General features: G+C 44.4%; 1 protein-coding gene across 5 annotated transcripts in view; it reads right to left on the minus strand.

Annotated features, from left to right (window-relative positions):
- Positions 1 to 12384, minus strand: part of LOC135503121 (uncharacterized) — a 78253-nt gene that overhangs the window by 18063 nt on the left and 47806 nt on the right. For all 5 annotated transcript variants that reach the window (XM_064796481.1, XM_064796483.1, XM_064796482.1 and 2 more), the window contains 14 exons: positions 11178 to 11282; positions 10824 to 10964; positions 10132 to 10479; positions 8934 to 9044; positions 8077 to 8232; positions 7066 to 7431; positions 5569 to 5721; positions 5001 to 5293; positions 4675 to 4891; positions 4184 to 4294; positions 3846 to 3953; positions 2543 to 2653; positions 1648 to 1758; positions 154 to 274 (listed from right to left, as the gene is read on the minus strand). In XM_064796481.1, the coding sequence (XP_064652551.1) occupies positions 154 to 274; positions 1648 to 1758; positions 2543 to 2653; positions 3846 to 3953; positions 4184 to 4294; positions 4675 to 4891; positions 5001 to 5293; positions 5569 to 5721; positions 7066 to 7431; positions 8077 to 8232; positions 8934 to 9044; positions 10132 to 10479; positions 10824 to 10964; positions 11178 to 11282 (2452 nt within the window). The remainder of the gene's footprint in view (positions 1 to 153; positions 275 to 1647; positions 1759 to 2542; positions 2654 to 3845; positions 3954 to 4183; positions 4295 to 4674; positions 4892 to 5000; positions 5294 to 5568; positions 5722 to 7065; positions 7432 to 8076; positions 8233 to 8933; positions 9045 to 10131; positions 10480 to 10823; positions 10965 to 11177; positions 11283 to 12384) is intronic.

A 12384-nucleotide genomic window follows, 5' to 3' on the forward strand; every position in this document is an offset into this window, starting at 1 on the left:
ATTAGCCCAATAAACTCCACAAGCCATATCGAGCAATTTTAATGGAAGTAGGAGGAAACCGGAGACCCCGGAGTAAACCTACGCTCTTGAGGAAAGTTGCTCACTCTAACGCATGAGCATGATGATTGTAAAAAAAGATGGAATCAAACTTACTTTTGTCCTAGCATCCAGCAGAGTTCATCGTTAAGCGAAGGATTCCAATCAGCCGCGCAGATTGCCAGGTATTGTCCTCCGTAGTACGCACGCACGATCTCGTCACTCTGACTGATCTTTACTGTAACAGAAATCGACATGGTGAAATTGCTTAGCTGGCATATTCTAAAAAAAATTTGTCATTTGTATTTTCGCTTCAATTCAGTAGACACCTCATACACTGGATTTTTACTCTCTCAATGAAATGAAATCCGTCACCATTTTTACAGTATACAGCCAATTTTTAATCGTATATTTGTAAGTCAAAGGGTTTTCTCAAGGTAGGGCGGTATCTTCTCAAGGTAGGGTGGTACCCACTCAAGGTAGGGTGGTACCCTCTCAAGGTAGGATGGTACCCACTCAAGGTAGGGTGGTACCCACTCAATGTAGGGTGGTACCCACTCAAGGTAGGGTGGTACCCACTCTAGGTATGGTGGTAACCTATCAATGTAGGGCGGTATCCACTCAAGGTAGGGTGGTACCCACTCAAGGTAGGGTGGTACCCTCTCAAGGTAGGGTGGTACCCACTCAAGGTATGGTGGTACCCACTCAAGGTAGGGTGGTACCCTCTCAAGGTAGGGTGGTACCCTCTCAAGGTAGGGTGGTACCCTCTCAAGGTAGGGTGGTACCCTCTCAAGATAGGGTGGTACCCTCTCAAGGTAGGGTGGTACCCACTCAAGGTAGGGTGGTACCCTCTCAAGGTAGGGTGGTACCCACTCAAGGTAGGGTGGTACCATCTCAAGGTAGGGTGGTACCCTCTCAAGGTAGGGTGGTACCCACTCAAGGTAGGGTGGTACCCACTCAAGGTAGGGTGGTAACCTATCAATGTAGGGCGGTATCCACTCAAGGTAGGGTGGTACCCAATCAAGGTAGGGTGGTAACCTATCAATGTAGGGAGGTACCCACTCAAGGTAGGGTGGTACCCTCTCAAGGTAGGGTGGTACCCTCTCAAGGTAGGGTGGTACCCACTCAAGGTAGGGTGGTACCCACTCAAGGTAGGGTGGTACCCTCTCAAGGTAGGGTGGTACCCACTCAAGGTAGGGTGGTACCCACTCAAGGTAGGGTGGTAACCTATCAATGTAGGGTGGTACCCACTCAAGGTAGGGCGGTACCCTCTCAAGGTAGGGTGGTACTCTCTCTAGGTAGGGTGGTACCCACTCAAGGTAGGGTGGTACCCTCTCAAGGTAGGGTGGTACCCTCTCAAGGTAGGGTGGTACCCACTCAAGGTAGGGTGGTAACCTATCAATGTAGGGTGGTACCCACTCAAGGTAGGGCGGTACCCTCTCAAGGTAGGGTGGTACCCTCTCAAGGTAGCGTAGTACCCTCAATATTCAAGAGGTTTCGCCAGTGCACAACGGGTTGGCCAGCAATTGAGGGTAGGACAGCCGTATAGAAACCCTTTACGAAATTCGAGAGCAGCGTCATGGCCTTGAAGGGTGCACAGAAGACACTCACCACAGTCATGTTCGTCCGATCCATCCGGGCATTCACGCGCCCCGTTGCAACGTGCCGTCGCCGAGACACAGGAGTAGTCTTTGCAGATAAACTGGTCACTGGTGCATGTCGCTGGAAAATAGGACATCATTTATAAATATAATTTTCTTACTGAGGTTATCATGCAAGCAAATTTGCTGACACTTGGTATGTAACTATCTGCATATCAGTCTGCACAACGGCACTGTTGAAATTTATATTCAAAACACATTTTCGCAATTAGAAATTTACAAATTCAAATAAAATTTTCAAACTTTCGAATTAACGGAGAATGCCTTTAAGAGAACTATGCAAACACCACACAATTACTATGACAACTAATGTCAGGTGACATACTGTGTTGACGTTACTTAGCCAGTTAAAGGGGTACGCCGTTTGTAATTACTTGTGGTCCAGTTAAATAGAAATCCACTAATACACAATGCTGTAGTTATTGTGAATACAAATTTGTTTAAACTTGGTATTCATAGTATTTGTATATCAGTCTACACAACGGCAATGTTGATATTCATATTTAGTATGTATTTTCGCAATTGGACATTTTTCAATTCAATTACAAATTCAAAATTTCTAACGAACGGCGTCAGCCTTTAAGGGTCATCTATATAAAGGCCTATGTGATGTGTAAAGGGCCGAAGTGAAACAAACTGACCATATAGCGCCGAAACAATATTATCACCATTTTGTTATGGATCATGCATATCATCGCAAACACTGCATCGGAAATAACACCATGACGATAATGGCTATAACACACACGACATAGGTGTTACATCTTCTTACAACACAACAACACAAAAAGCAAGCAAAATACACAATACACAACATAATTCGAATAAACAACAAACAAACGTACAACAATTCCATTCATCGGATCCGTCGGCACAATCTGGTTGGCGATCGCATAACCAATCGCGTAGGACGCATTCCTTGCCGTCGTGACATTGACTTTCCCGCGCTTTGCAGGCTGGAGAAATAAAAACAAACACATGCAAATAATAAAACTAAACGTGCAGGAAATAAACAAAAAAGATACAAAAATTCATAATGTAATAATCATACCTCAACCAACTTAATACCTTTATATATTGTTGACATTGCGACTTACATTTTTTACGCTAATTTTGTGATTTTGACAAATTATGCATTGTTGCCGAGAGACAAAGTTGCCCTATATGGCAACCGTTGCCCTATATGGCAACTTTTGAAGGTTTCGGCTTATGGAGTAAAAGTCTAATCACAAAGAAATGGCCTGGTTTGGGCCATTCGGAGGCAATGGCAGCCAATTCAGGCAGGGTCGGAACAACATCATTAATAAAAAGAGTTCCGGTCATGCGCACGGAGAATGACAGTTGAGGTATGATATTACAAATTACACAACAACAATCGAGGGAATAAAGACAACACGTAAACAAAACAACAAAATAGGTTCCGAAATTTTCATCGACGACGTAGCCTCGGACTTACGGCAGTACAACTCATCGCTGTAATCGGGGCAGTCGATTTTATTGTCGCAGCGCTGATAGCGCGGGATGCAGCGTCCCGTCCTGCATTGGAACTCATTGTGTCGGCAAACTGAAACAGGGCTACGGGACTGAGACATCGGCGTTACTAGAGCAGAACCTCTCTATTGAGGACACCCTCGGGGCTGACAAATGTTGTCCTTAATAGGGAGGCATACTGATAAGAGAGGTCAGAATGAATGAAGACAACCAATAAAGGACCAAAACAAGTGTCCTTAAGAGATAGGGTGTCCCTTATAGAGAGGTGTCCACTTAAGGAGGTTCTACTGTACAATGGTGTAATTGAAGCACTTCACGAAAAAAGGCAATCTGATTCTCGGTGTTCCCCAGTAATGCATAATAAAGAGGGAAAATTATAATAGTGGGGTTTCGGCACTTAGTCATAGTCATTCCTCCTTACTATAGAAATCCAGGCTACACCTATGCTAAAATCAGACAAGGTTGGTTGACTAATAATAAACTGAAATCAACGGTCAAATCTCTAAGCGTTTTCTCAGAAAAAGAAAATTTCTGCCCCAAAGGGTATTTTAACTCAGTAGCAGTAAGATGGGTATTCTGGAACTAAAACGATTTAGCTCAGCAAAAAAAAATTCGATCCTAAAATTTTTTTTACATCGAATCAAAAGTACTACTTACTGCAGTTTTTCTCATCGCTGTTGTCTGGACAATCCTGCTTCTGATCGCAGCGTTTAAAATCGAAGATGCACATTCCCATGGTGCACTGGAACTCATTCTTGCGGCAGACTGCAACGAAAACACAAAAGTGACCCATCATATCGAATCTGGTCGCAAGTTGCAAGCCACAGGGGAACGCAAAACATAAACAGAGATGGCGGCGGCTTCAAATCTCGCATATACCACAGCTTGCTGGCCGCTACCCCTAGTGGTCAGTAGAAGAACTGACTAGGGTGCGTGCGCACGGCATGTTTACAAATTTTCCTGATTTCATCGGATATCCGTCTGCCCAGACTTACTGCATGTTTTTTCGTCGTCATAATCATAGCAGTCATTGGTCGAGTCACAGACCTGTGCCTGCGGGATACACTTGGAGTTGTTCTTACACGTGTATTCTCCGTCAGGACATTCTGAAAGAAAACAAACAGGTTACCATGGCAACTGTGAAAAGAATCAAACTTAGAAGAGAGTTTTAAGGCAGTGAAGACCGTAATTTGTTGAATTTATGATCTAAGAACGGCCAAAGTGTGCGCTCATATGCAAATTTATGAAAAAAACATGCGTTTATTTGGTAACTTTGACAATATGACATCATGCACTGAATTAACTATTAGGTACTATAGGGTTGCTCAGTAGTAAGAACACAAAATCAGTTCAAGCATACTTAGCTATCTATTCGCTATCCACAGGGCACTACGAATTTCAATTTCTACTCCTTTGATTAAAAGAAAGGCAAGTGAAGCCTCTTGGCCAAGGTTACACATGAAATTATATTGACTAATTGACTTACTGTATTGTGGACATGCCCCTTTGCGCACCAGGATATCATCGACAGCAATATCACTATGAAGATTCCGCCCAATCGTTCCATCGAAAACAATCTGTCGCCGACTCGGCCCCGACGCTGGTATCGTCAGTTGCGCGTACCGCCATTTGTTCTTCTGGTTGCCTTGGAGAAACCAGTTTGCAAGCGGCATGTTTGGAGCACTTGGGTCCAGGATGTACACCTGCAAAAGATCCGACGATGAAAAGTTTTTTGCGAATGTTTTACACTTCTTCAGATGGCCAAACTAGTCCCTCTCCTCCTGCCTATAGTCCCCCTTTAAGAAAACTTACCCCGAGCGTTCCCATCTCTTTTCCGTACATGTGATAATGAAATCGTAAGCAATGTGGCTGCGACATCCGTACAACTGGTGACCGAAACTTGGCCTCTTTTCTCGTGTTATATGATGCTTCCAGGTACAGATAGTAACCCATTCCTTTCGGGGTTGTGTTGTCGGAGTACGGCCCTGTGTACAACGTTGGCGTGGTCAACCGATATAGTGTCCACTGCATCTCACCAGGTGTCACTCCAGGTTGGGTGTAGGCGCACATCGTCTGCTGGTCGAAGTTACAGTCCAAGTTGACCGCTTAAAAAATTCATAAAAAGCAATTTTCAAGTCTTGTACTGGGTGTCACAAAAAGACTTTATCCATTTGATCTTGGATAACTCTCAAAATATAAATTTTATATTTACCAAACTTATACCACATGTAGCCGAAATCAATACTTTCCCCCCCCCCAGTTTGTTTGCCCTGATTAGCTGCATTAGTTATTGTGCAATCAGCAGTTAAATTTTCCATACAATCCCTATTTCCGCGATCGAAGCTAGAATCAATTTTTGAAACAGAAATACGCAACCTACGTTTTCCCGTCCCTGCATCATCAACAATGGCGGAATACGCGGTGCAGTTCACCTCATCTTCACTGTCCCAACAATCGGAGAACCCGTCACAGATCTTAGTCTTGTCGATGCATTCTAGGTTCTGTGAGCATTTTACTTGCCCTGTGGGACACGCTGGAATGAATGGGAAAAAATATGATTTTAATAATTTCTCCCCTGGGTTTTCTCTCCAAACACCCTCTTCTTGGACCTCAACGAAAAACTCTATCAGAGATGGCCGTAGATGTACTTTTCAATAGATTCTCAAAATCAGTCAATAGGAAAGACCACTGTGTCCCTAGCCATATTTTATTCTTTTAAATTCTGAATTAAGACGGAGCGTACCAGCCTTGCTGGAGTCTAACCCGATGCACATGCAACAACAGCCAACGGTGAAAAGGGGAAGGAGGAGGAAGAGAAGAAGAAGTGGTGGGTTCCTAGTAGAGGAAGGGAAAGAAGGAGTAGGAGGAGGTAGAAAGAGTAGGAGGAGGTAGAAGGAGTAGGAGGGGGTAGAAGGAGTAGGAGGAGGTAGAAGGAGTAGGTAGAAGGGGAAGGAGTAGGAGGATGTAGAAGGAGTAGGAGGAGGTAGAAGGAGTAGGAGGGGGTAGAAGGAGTATGAGGAAGGGGAAGAAGAAGGAGTAGGAGGAGGTAGAAGGAGTAAGAGGAAAGGGAAGAAGGAGGAGGTAGAGGGAGTATGAGGAAGGGGAGGTAGAAGGAGTAGGAGGAAGGAAAAGAAGGAGTAGGAGGAGGTAGAAGGAGTATGAGGAAGGGGAAGAAGGAGTAGGAGGAGGTAGAAGGAGTAGGAGGAAGGAAAAGGAGTAGGAGGAGGTAGACGGAGTAGGAGGAAGGGGAAGAAAGAGTAGGAGGAGGTAGAAGGAGTAGGAGGAAGGAAAAGAAGGAGGTAGAAGGAGTATGAGGAAGGGGAAGAAGGAGTAGGAGGAGGTAGAAGGAGTAGGAGGAAGGAAAAGAAGGAGGAGGTAGAAGGAGTATGAGGACGGGGAAGAAGGAGTAGGAGGAGGTAGAAGGAGTAGGAGGAAGGGGAAGAAGGAGGAGGTAGAAGGAGTATGAGGAAGGGGAAGAAGGAGTAGGAGGAGGTAGAAGGAGTAGGAGGAAGGAAAAGAAGGAGGAGGTTGAAGGAGTATGAGGAAGGGGAAGAAGGAGTAGGAGGAGGTAGAAGGAGTAGGTGGAAGGAAAAGAAGGAGGAGGTAGAAGGAGTATGAGGAAGGGGAAGAAGGAGTAGGAGGAGGTAGAAGGAGTATGAGGAAGGGGAAGAAGGAGGATGTAGAAGGAGTATGAGGAAGGGGAAGAAGGAGGAGGAGGTAGAAGGAGTAGGAGGAAGGGGAAGAAGGAGTAGGAGGAGGTAGAAGGAGTATGAGGGAGGAGGTAGAAGGAGGAGGTAGAAGGAGTATGAGGAAGGGGAAGAAGAAGGAGTAGGAAGAGAATAATAATAATCAAAGCACGACAAATTGTAAAACTTACTAAACGCTGGGCACGTCCCTTCGTACGTCTTGATGTCATCAATTGCGATGTCGCTGATATTATTCAAGGGTTTTTCCCTCTTTATGCCCTGAAAGCCGATACGATACGTGCCATTCCCCTTCAAATCCAAACGAATCATTCGCCACGAGTCGCCCGTGTTTTGTTTTGCGGACCAATGCAACTTCCACTGACCGTCGATGAGAACGTATAATTGTACTTCTTGCGATAGTTCCTCGCCGGGCAGCCCGAGCATATGGTAGTAGAACTCGAGGCACCAGAAGGCAGATCGGGCCTTGTACGGATGCGAAACGAAGAAGCTGTATTGACCTTTGCTGCCACTTTTTGCATCCAGGTAGATATAATGACCTGAAATGATAAGATATTTCAACTTGATGTAGGCCCGATGGTCTTTTCGTAGTCAGACGCCAGTGGTGGGTTGCTAGCCCAATACTAAGCTAAACCCACCTTCTTCCAGTCTTGGGAGCGGCTGCTTAAATCTGGGCATTACATCTTGTAATTATTAGCCTATTTTGTGTACAAATTTTATTCTCTTTTAACCCAATGTGAGGACATTTTGTCATGGCAAGCTGTAGAAGTTACTCGGAATTTCAGTGGCCAAAATCGAGTACATCTCTGCTGACATGGCTAACTCCACCAATAGAATGAGGCAGTTTGGGGTTCAGGCATTGATTTATTGGATTTAGGAGCATTTTGATGTGCAGAAAATGCTTCAGGGGTGGTCATTTACCCCCCGAAAAAAATTGAAGATTTTTTTGGAAAAATATTTAAAATATTTGTTTCGTTAATTAAGGGACATGTGCTACCCTCTTAGACAGTTAAAGGGAGTGAAAACCATGCAATTCAAACGGCCTGGCTATCTTTGAATGTGAAACGAGCAAAGTTTAACACAGGCCACTATTTACAATAACACTCAATCCTCGATCTGCTGAGGATATATAATAGACAACTCAATTCGGATTTGTAGAAGAGTAGCATCATTATCAGACCTACCATTAGCATTCTTAAGCGTGTGATCGAACTTCGGTCCGGTGTTTGGGGTGGGCGTGCTCCCGGAATTCCAGCGCCAGAAATAGTTAGGAAACAGCGGATAATAGTTGATCCAGCCACACTTGGTCGACTCTTCAAAATCACAGCTCACGGACCAGTCTGGAAAGGCAAATTCATGAAAATAAGGCCACATAATGACACACAGTTGGCGACTCGGGTGACTTCAACTCTGAGAGTGAATTAGAGTCGTCTATGAAAAACTTCAATTCAACTGACCATTTTCAAATTGATAAACTCTGTGTACCTGCACAATAATATTTCAAATTCCTCATCGGAAATAATGAAATGACACCAATCAACACCAGGTGTCAGCAAGACGTCGAAGGATAAAGCGTTCAGTATGAGAGAGGTAGGAGCAAGGCGGGCGGGTGGTAGGATGGGGAGAGATCCTCCCTGGAGAAGCACTCCCCTGGGCTAATCCCCCCCCCCCCCCGCCCCCAGGAGATGTGCCCGCACACTCGCCAGCCCAGGGCCAGGGGTCTATTGGTGTGTAATCTACTTTTGAGGACTGACATGTGACAGGTGCACTTACGGCCTAACAACTCGGTTGCTCCACTGGCTTTGAAGGCTTTGAAGGAAGTTGGTTCTACTCAACAAACAAACAAATGAAGTCAGCCAGTGAGACGAGACAGACAAAACTGTCCAGAAATGTACATTTCCAGAGACACACCATCATTTTGTATTCAGTGTGCATTTACACAATCGGAACTTTTCAAATTCAAGTTCAAATTTCAAATATTTTAACAGACGGAGTATTCCTTTAACCCTTTCTCTGCAAAAGCTCTCTGATGACTACTTACTGCAATGGTCTTCATCTGAGTTATCTGAACACTGGATGATCACGTCACACTCCTGGTTCTTGTTGATGCACTGGGTCCGGTCGCGGCACTTGTACTCATCCGATGCACATGCTGCAAAATGTGTGAGAAATTTACTATGTACAAAATAACTTAAAATCAGTCATGACACAAATGGTACCCTTAAGAAGTAAGAGCTTTCCAATGAATGGTCATGAGAATAGGTTTTTTAATGGTACCATCAGAGAGTGCTCACCTAGAGCTTTCCAGCAAATGGTCACGAAAATAGGTTTACTAATGGTACCAATAAGGAGTGCTCAGCAAGAGCTTTCCAGCAAATGGTCACGACAATAGGTTAACTAAAGGTACCATTAAGGAGTGCTCAGCAAGAGCTTTCCAGCAAATGGTCACGACAATAGGTTTATTAATGATACCATTAAGGAGTGCTCAGCAAGAGCTTTCCAGCAAATGGTCACGACAATAGGTTTACTACTGGTACCATTAAAGAGTGCTCAGCAAGAACTTTCCAGCGAATGGTCACGACAATAGGTTTACTAATGGTACCATTAAAGAGTGCCCAGCAAGAGCTTTCCAGCAAATGGTCACGACAATAGGTTTACTACTGGTACCATTAAAGAGTGCTCAGCAAGAACTTTCCAGCGAATGGTCACGACAATAGGTTTACTAATGGTACCATTAAAGAGTGCTCAGCAAGAGCTTTCCAGCAAATGGTCATGACAATAGGTTTACTAATGGTACCATTAAAGAGTGCCCAGCAAGAGCTTTCCGGCAAATGGTCATGACAATAGGTTTACTAATGGTACCATTAAGGAGTGCTCAGCAAGAGCTTTCCAGCAAATGGTCACGACAATAGGTTTACTAATGGTACCATTAAAGAGTGCTCAGCAAGAGCTTTCCAGCAAATGGTCATGACAATAGGTTTACTAATGGTACCATTAAAGAGTGCCCAGCAAGAGATTTCCGGCAAATGGTCATGACAATAGGTTTACTAATGGTACCATTAAGGAGTGCTCAGCAAGAGCTTTCCAGCAAATGGTCACGACAATAGGTTAACTAATGGTACCATTAAGGAGTACTCAGCAAGAGCTTTCCAGCAAATAGTCACGACAATAGGTTTACGAATGGTACCATTAGAAAGTGCTCAGCAGCTGATCAACAACTAGACAAACTGGAAACTTACTAAACTCTGGACAGTTCCCTTCCAACAAACGTATGTCGTCAATAGCGATGTCTCCGAGCACGCCATTTCCTCGAATTGCCCTGAAACCGATTCTGAACCTCTGCTGCTCAATGTCCACCTGTCCCATCCGCCATTTGTTGCCCTGGTCGCCTGAAGCAGACCAGATCGTCTTCGCTGCAGTAGGGTTACTCCTGTCCAACTGCAGAACGGAGAATTTCCCGATGTCCGCTCCCCGCATGTGGTAGTAAAACTGAAGGCATGAATTCTTGCTGGATTGGTGCAAAGGTGACCACAAGATGGCGTAGTCTCTTTGCTTCCCTGTAGAGGCCTCCAAGTACATATAATATTCTGAAAGACCAAACAAGATAATTGATATACAAGACGAGCAATTTTTGTCACAGTGACCTGTAACAATTGTCGCTATGATGCATGACAAAAGGATTGTTTGTTTGCAGGTAAAATTGGTAATCACTGCATTTAAAATTAGTTACAGCAATAGCTGGTTCTTGTCACAGGTACCAGCGACCACCATCGCACACAAGAGATTTCTGTCGCAGGTGATCATGATCGCAGGTTGTGGTGACAAAAATTGCTCATTTGCGGGGTGCGCGATTATGATACCAAATTGCCGAGCATCTAAGGCCAACCCTAGAATGCCACCTAGTGCCACAACGGTTCACTACTACACTTACTAGCTCCAGTGTGATCTTGCCCAGGCCCCGTGTCGACTGTAGGTGTGTCCTTGTAATGTCGCGTCCAGTTCAGAGTACCTTGTGTGTCCTCGGTGTAGCCACACATAAACACATCTTCAAACGTACAGTTGATGTTAAAGTCTGAAAAGTGATCATAGTTATAGCTCAATAATCGCTAACGACTGACATATCAAATAATCAGTCATTTATCACTCCTAACGCTACATCAGGGTTCTGCGTCGTTAAAAACGGTGTCTATTCGGTATATTACTGAGAGGCCTGGATCCAACGCTGTCTCAACGGGCAGGCACTGTACAAGGGTCAAGCAAATCCTCCTAATTTGATAGTACTTACTACACAGCGTTATTTCATCACTGTTATCACCACAGTTGTCAACTCGGTTACAGATGAGGGATTCATCATAAAGGCACTTCTTATTGGCACAACGGAACTGGCACGCTGAAACAGACATGTTAGAGATGAGCCACTTGTCATAAAGGCACTTCTTATTGGTACAGGGAACTGACACGCTGAAACAGACATGTTAGAGATGAGCCACTTGTCATAAAGGCACTTGTTACTGGTACAGGGAACTGACACGCTGAAACAGACATGTTAGAGATGAGCCACTTGTCATAAAGGCACTTCTTACTGGTACAGGGAACTGACATGCTGAAACAGACATGTTAGAGATGAGCCACTTGTCATAAAGGCACTTCTTATTGGTACAGGGAACTGGCACGCTGAAACAGACATGTTAGAGATGAGCCACTTGTCATAAAGGCACTTCTTATTGGTACAGGGAACTGACACGCTGAAACAGACATGTTAGAGATGAGCGACTTGTTATAAAGGCACTTCTTATTGGTACAGGGAACTGACACGCCGAAACAGACATGTTAGAGATGAGCGACTTGTCATAAAGGCACTTCTTATTGGTACAGGGAACTGACACGCTGAAACAGACATGTTAGAGATGAGCCACTTGTCATAAAGGCACTTCTTATTGGTACAGGGAACTGACACGCTGAAACAGACATGTTAGAGATGAGCCACTTGTCATAAAGGCACTTCTTATTGGTACAGGGAACTGACACGCTGAAACAGACATGTTAGAGATGAGCCACTTGTCATAAAGGCACTTCTTATTGGTACAGGGAACTGACACGCTGAAACAGACATGTTAGAGATGAGCCACTTGTTATAAAGGCACTTCTTATTGGTACAGGGAACTGACACGCTGAAACAGACATGTTAGAGATGAGCCACTTGTCATAAAGGCACTTCTTATTGGTACAGGGAACTGACACGCTGAAACAGACATGTTAGAGATGAGCGACTTGTCATAAAGGCACTTCTTATTGGTACAGAGAACTGACACGCTGAAACAGACATGTTAGAGATGAGCGACTTGTCATAAAGGCACTTGTTACTGGTACAGGGAACTGACACGCTGAAACAGACATGTTAGAGATGAGCCACTTGTCATAAAGGCACTTGTTACTGGTACAGGGAACTGACATGCTGAAACAGACATGTTAGAGATGAGCCAGTTGTCATA

The sequence above is a fragment of the Lineus longissimus genome, chromosome 19 (assembly GCF_910592395.1).
Source record: "Lineus longissimus chromosome 19, tnLinLong1.2, whole genome shotgun sequence".
Lineage (NCBI taxonomy): Eukaryota > Metazoa > Nemertea > Pilidiophora > Heteronemertea > Lineidae > Lineus > Lineus longissimus.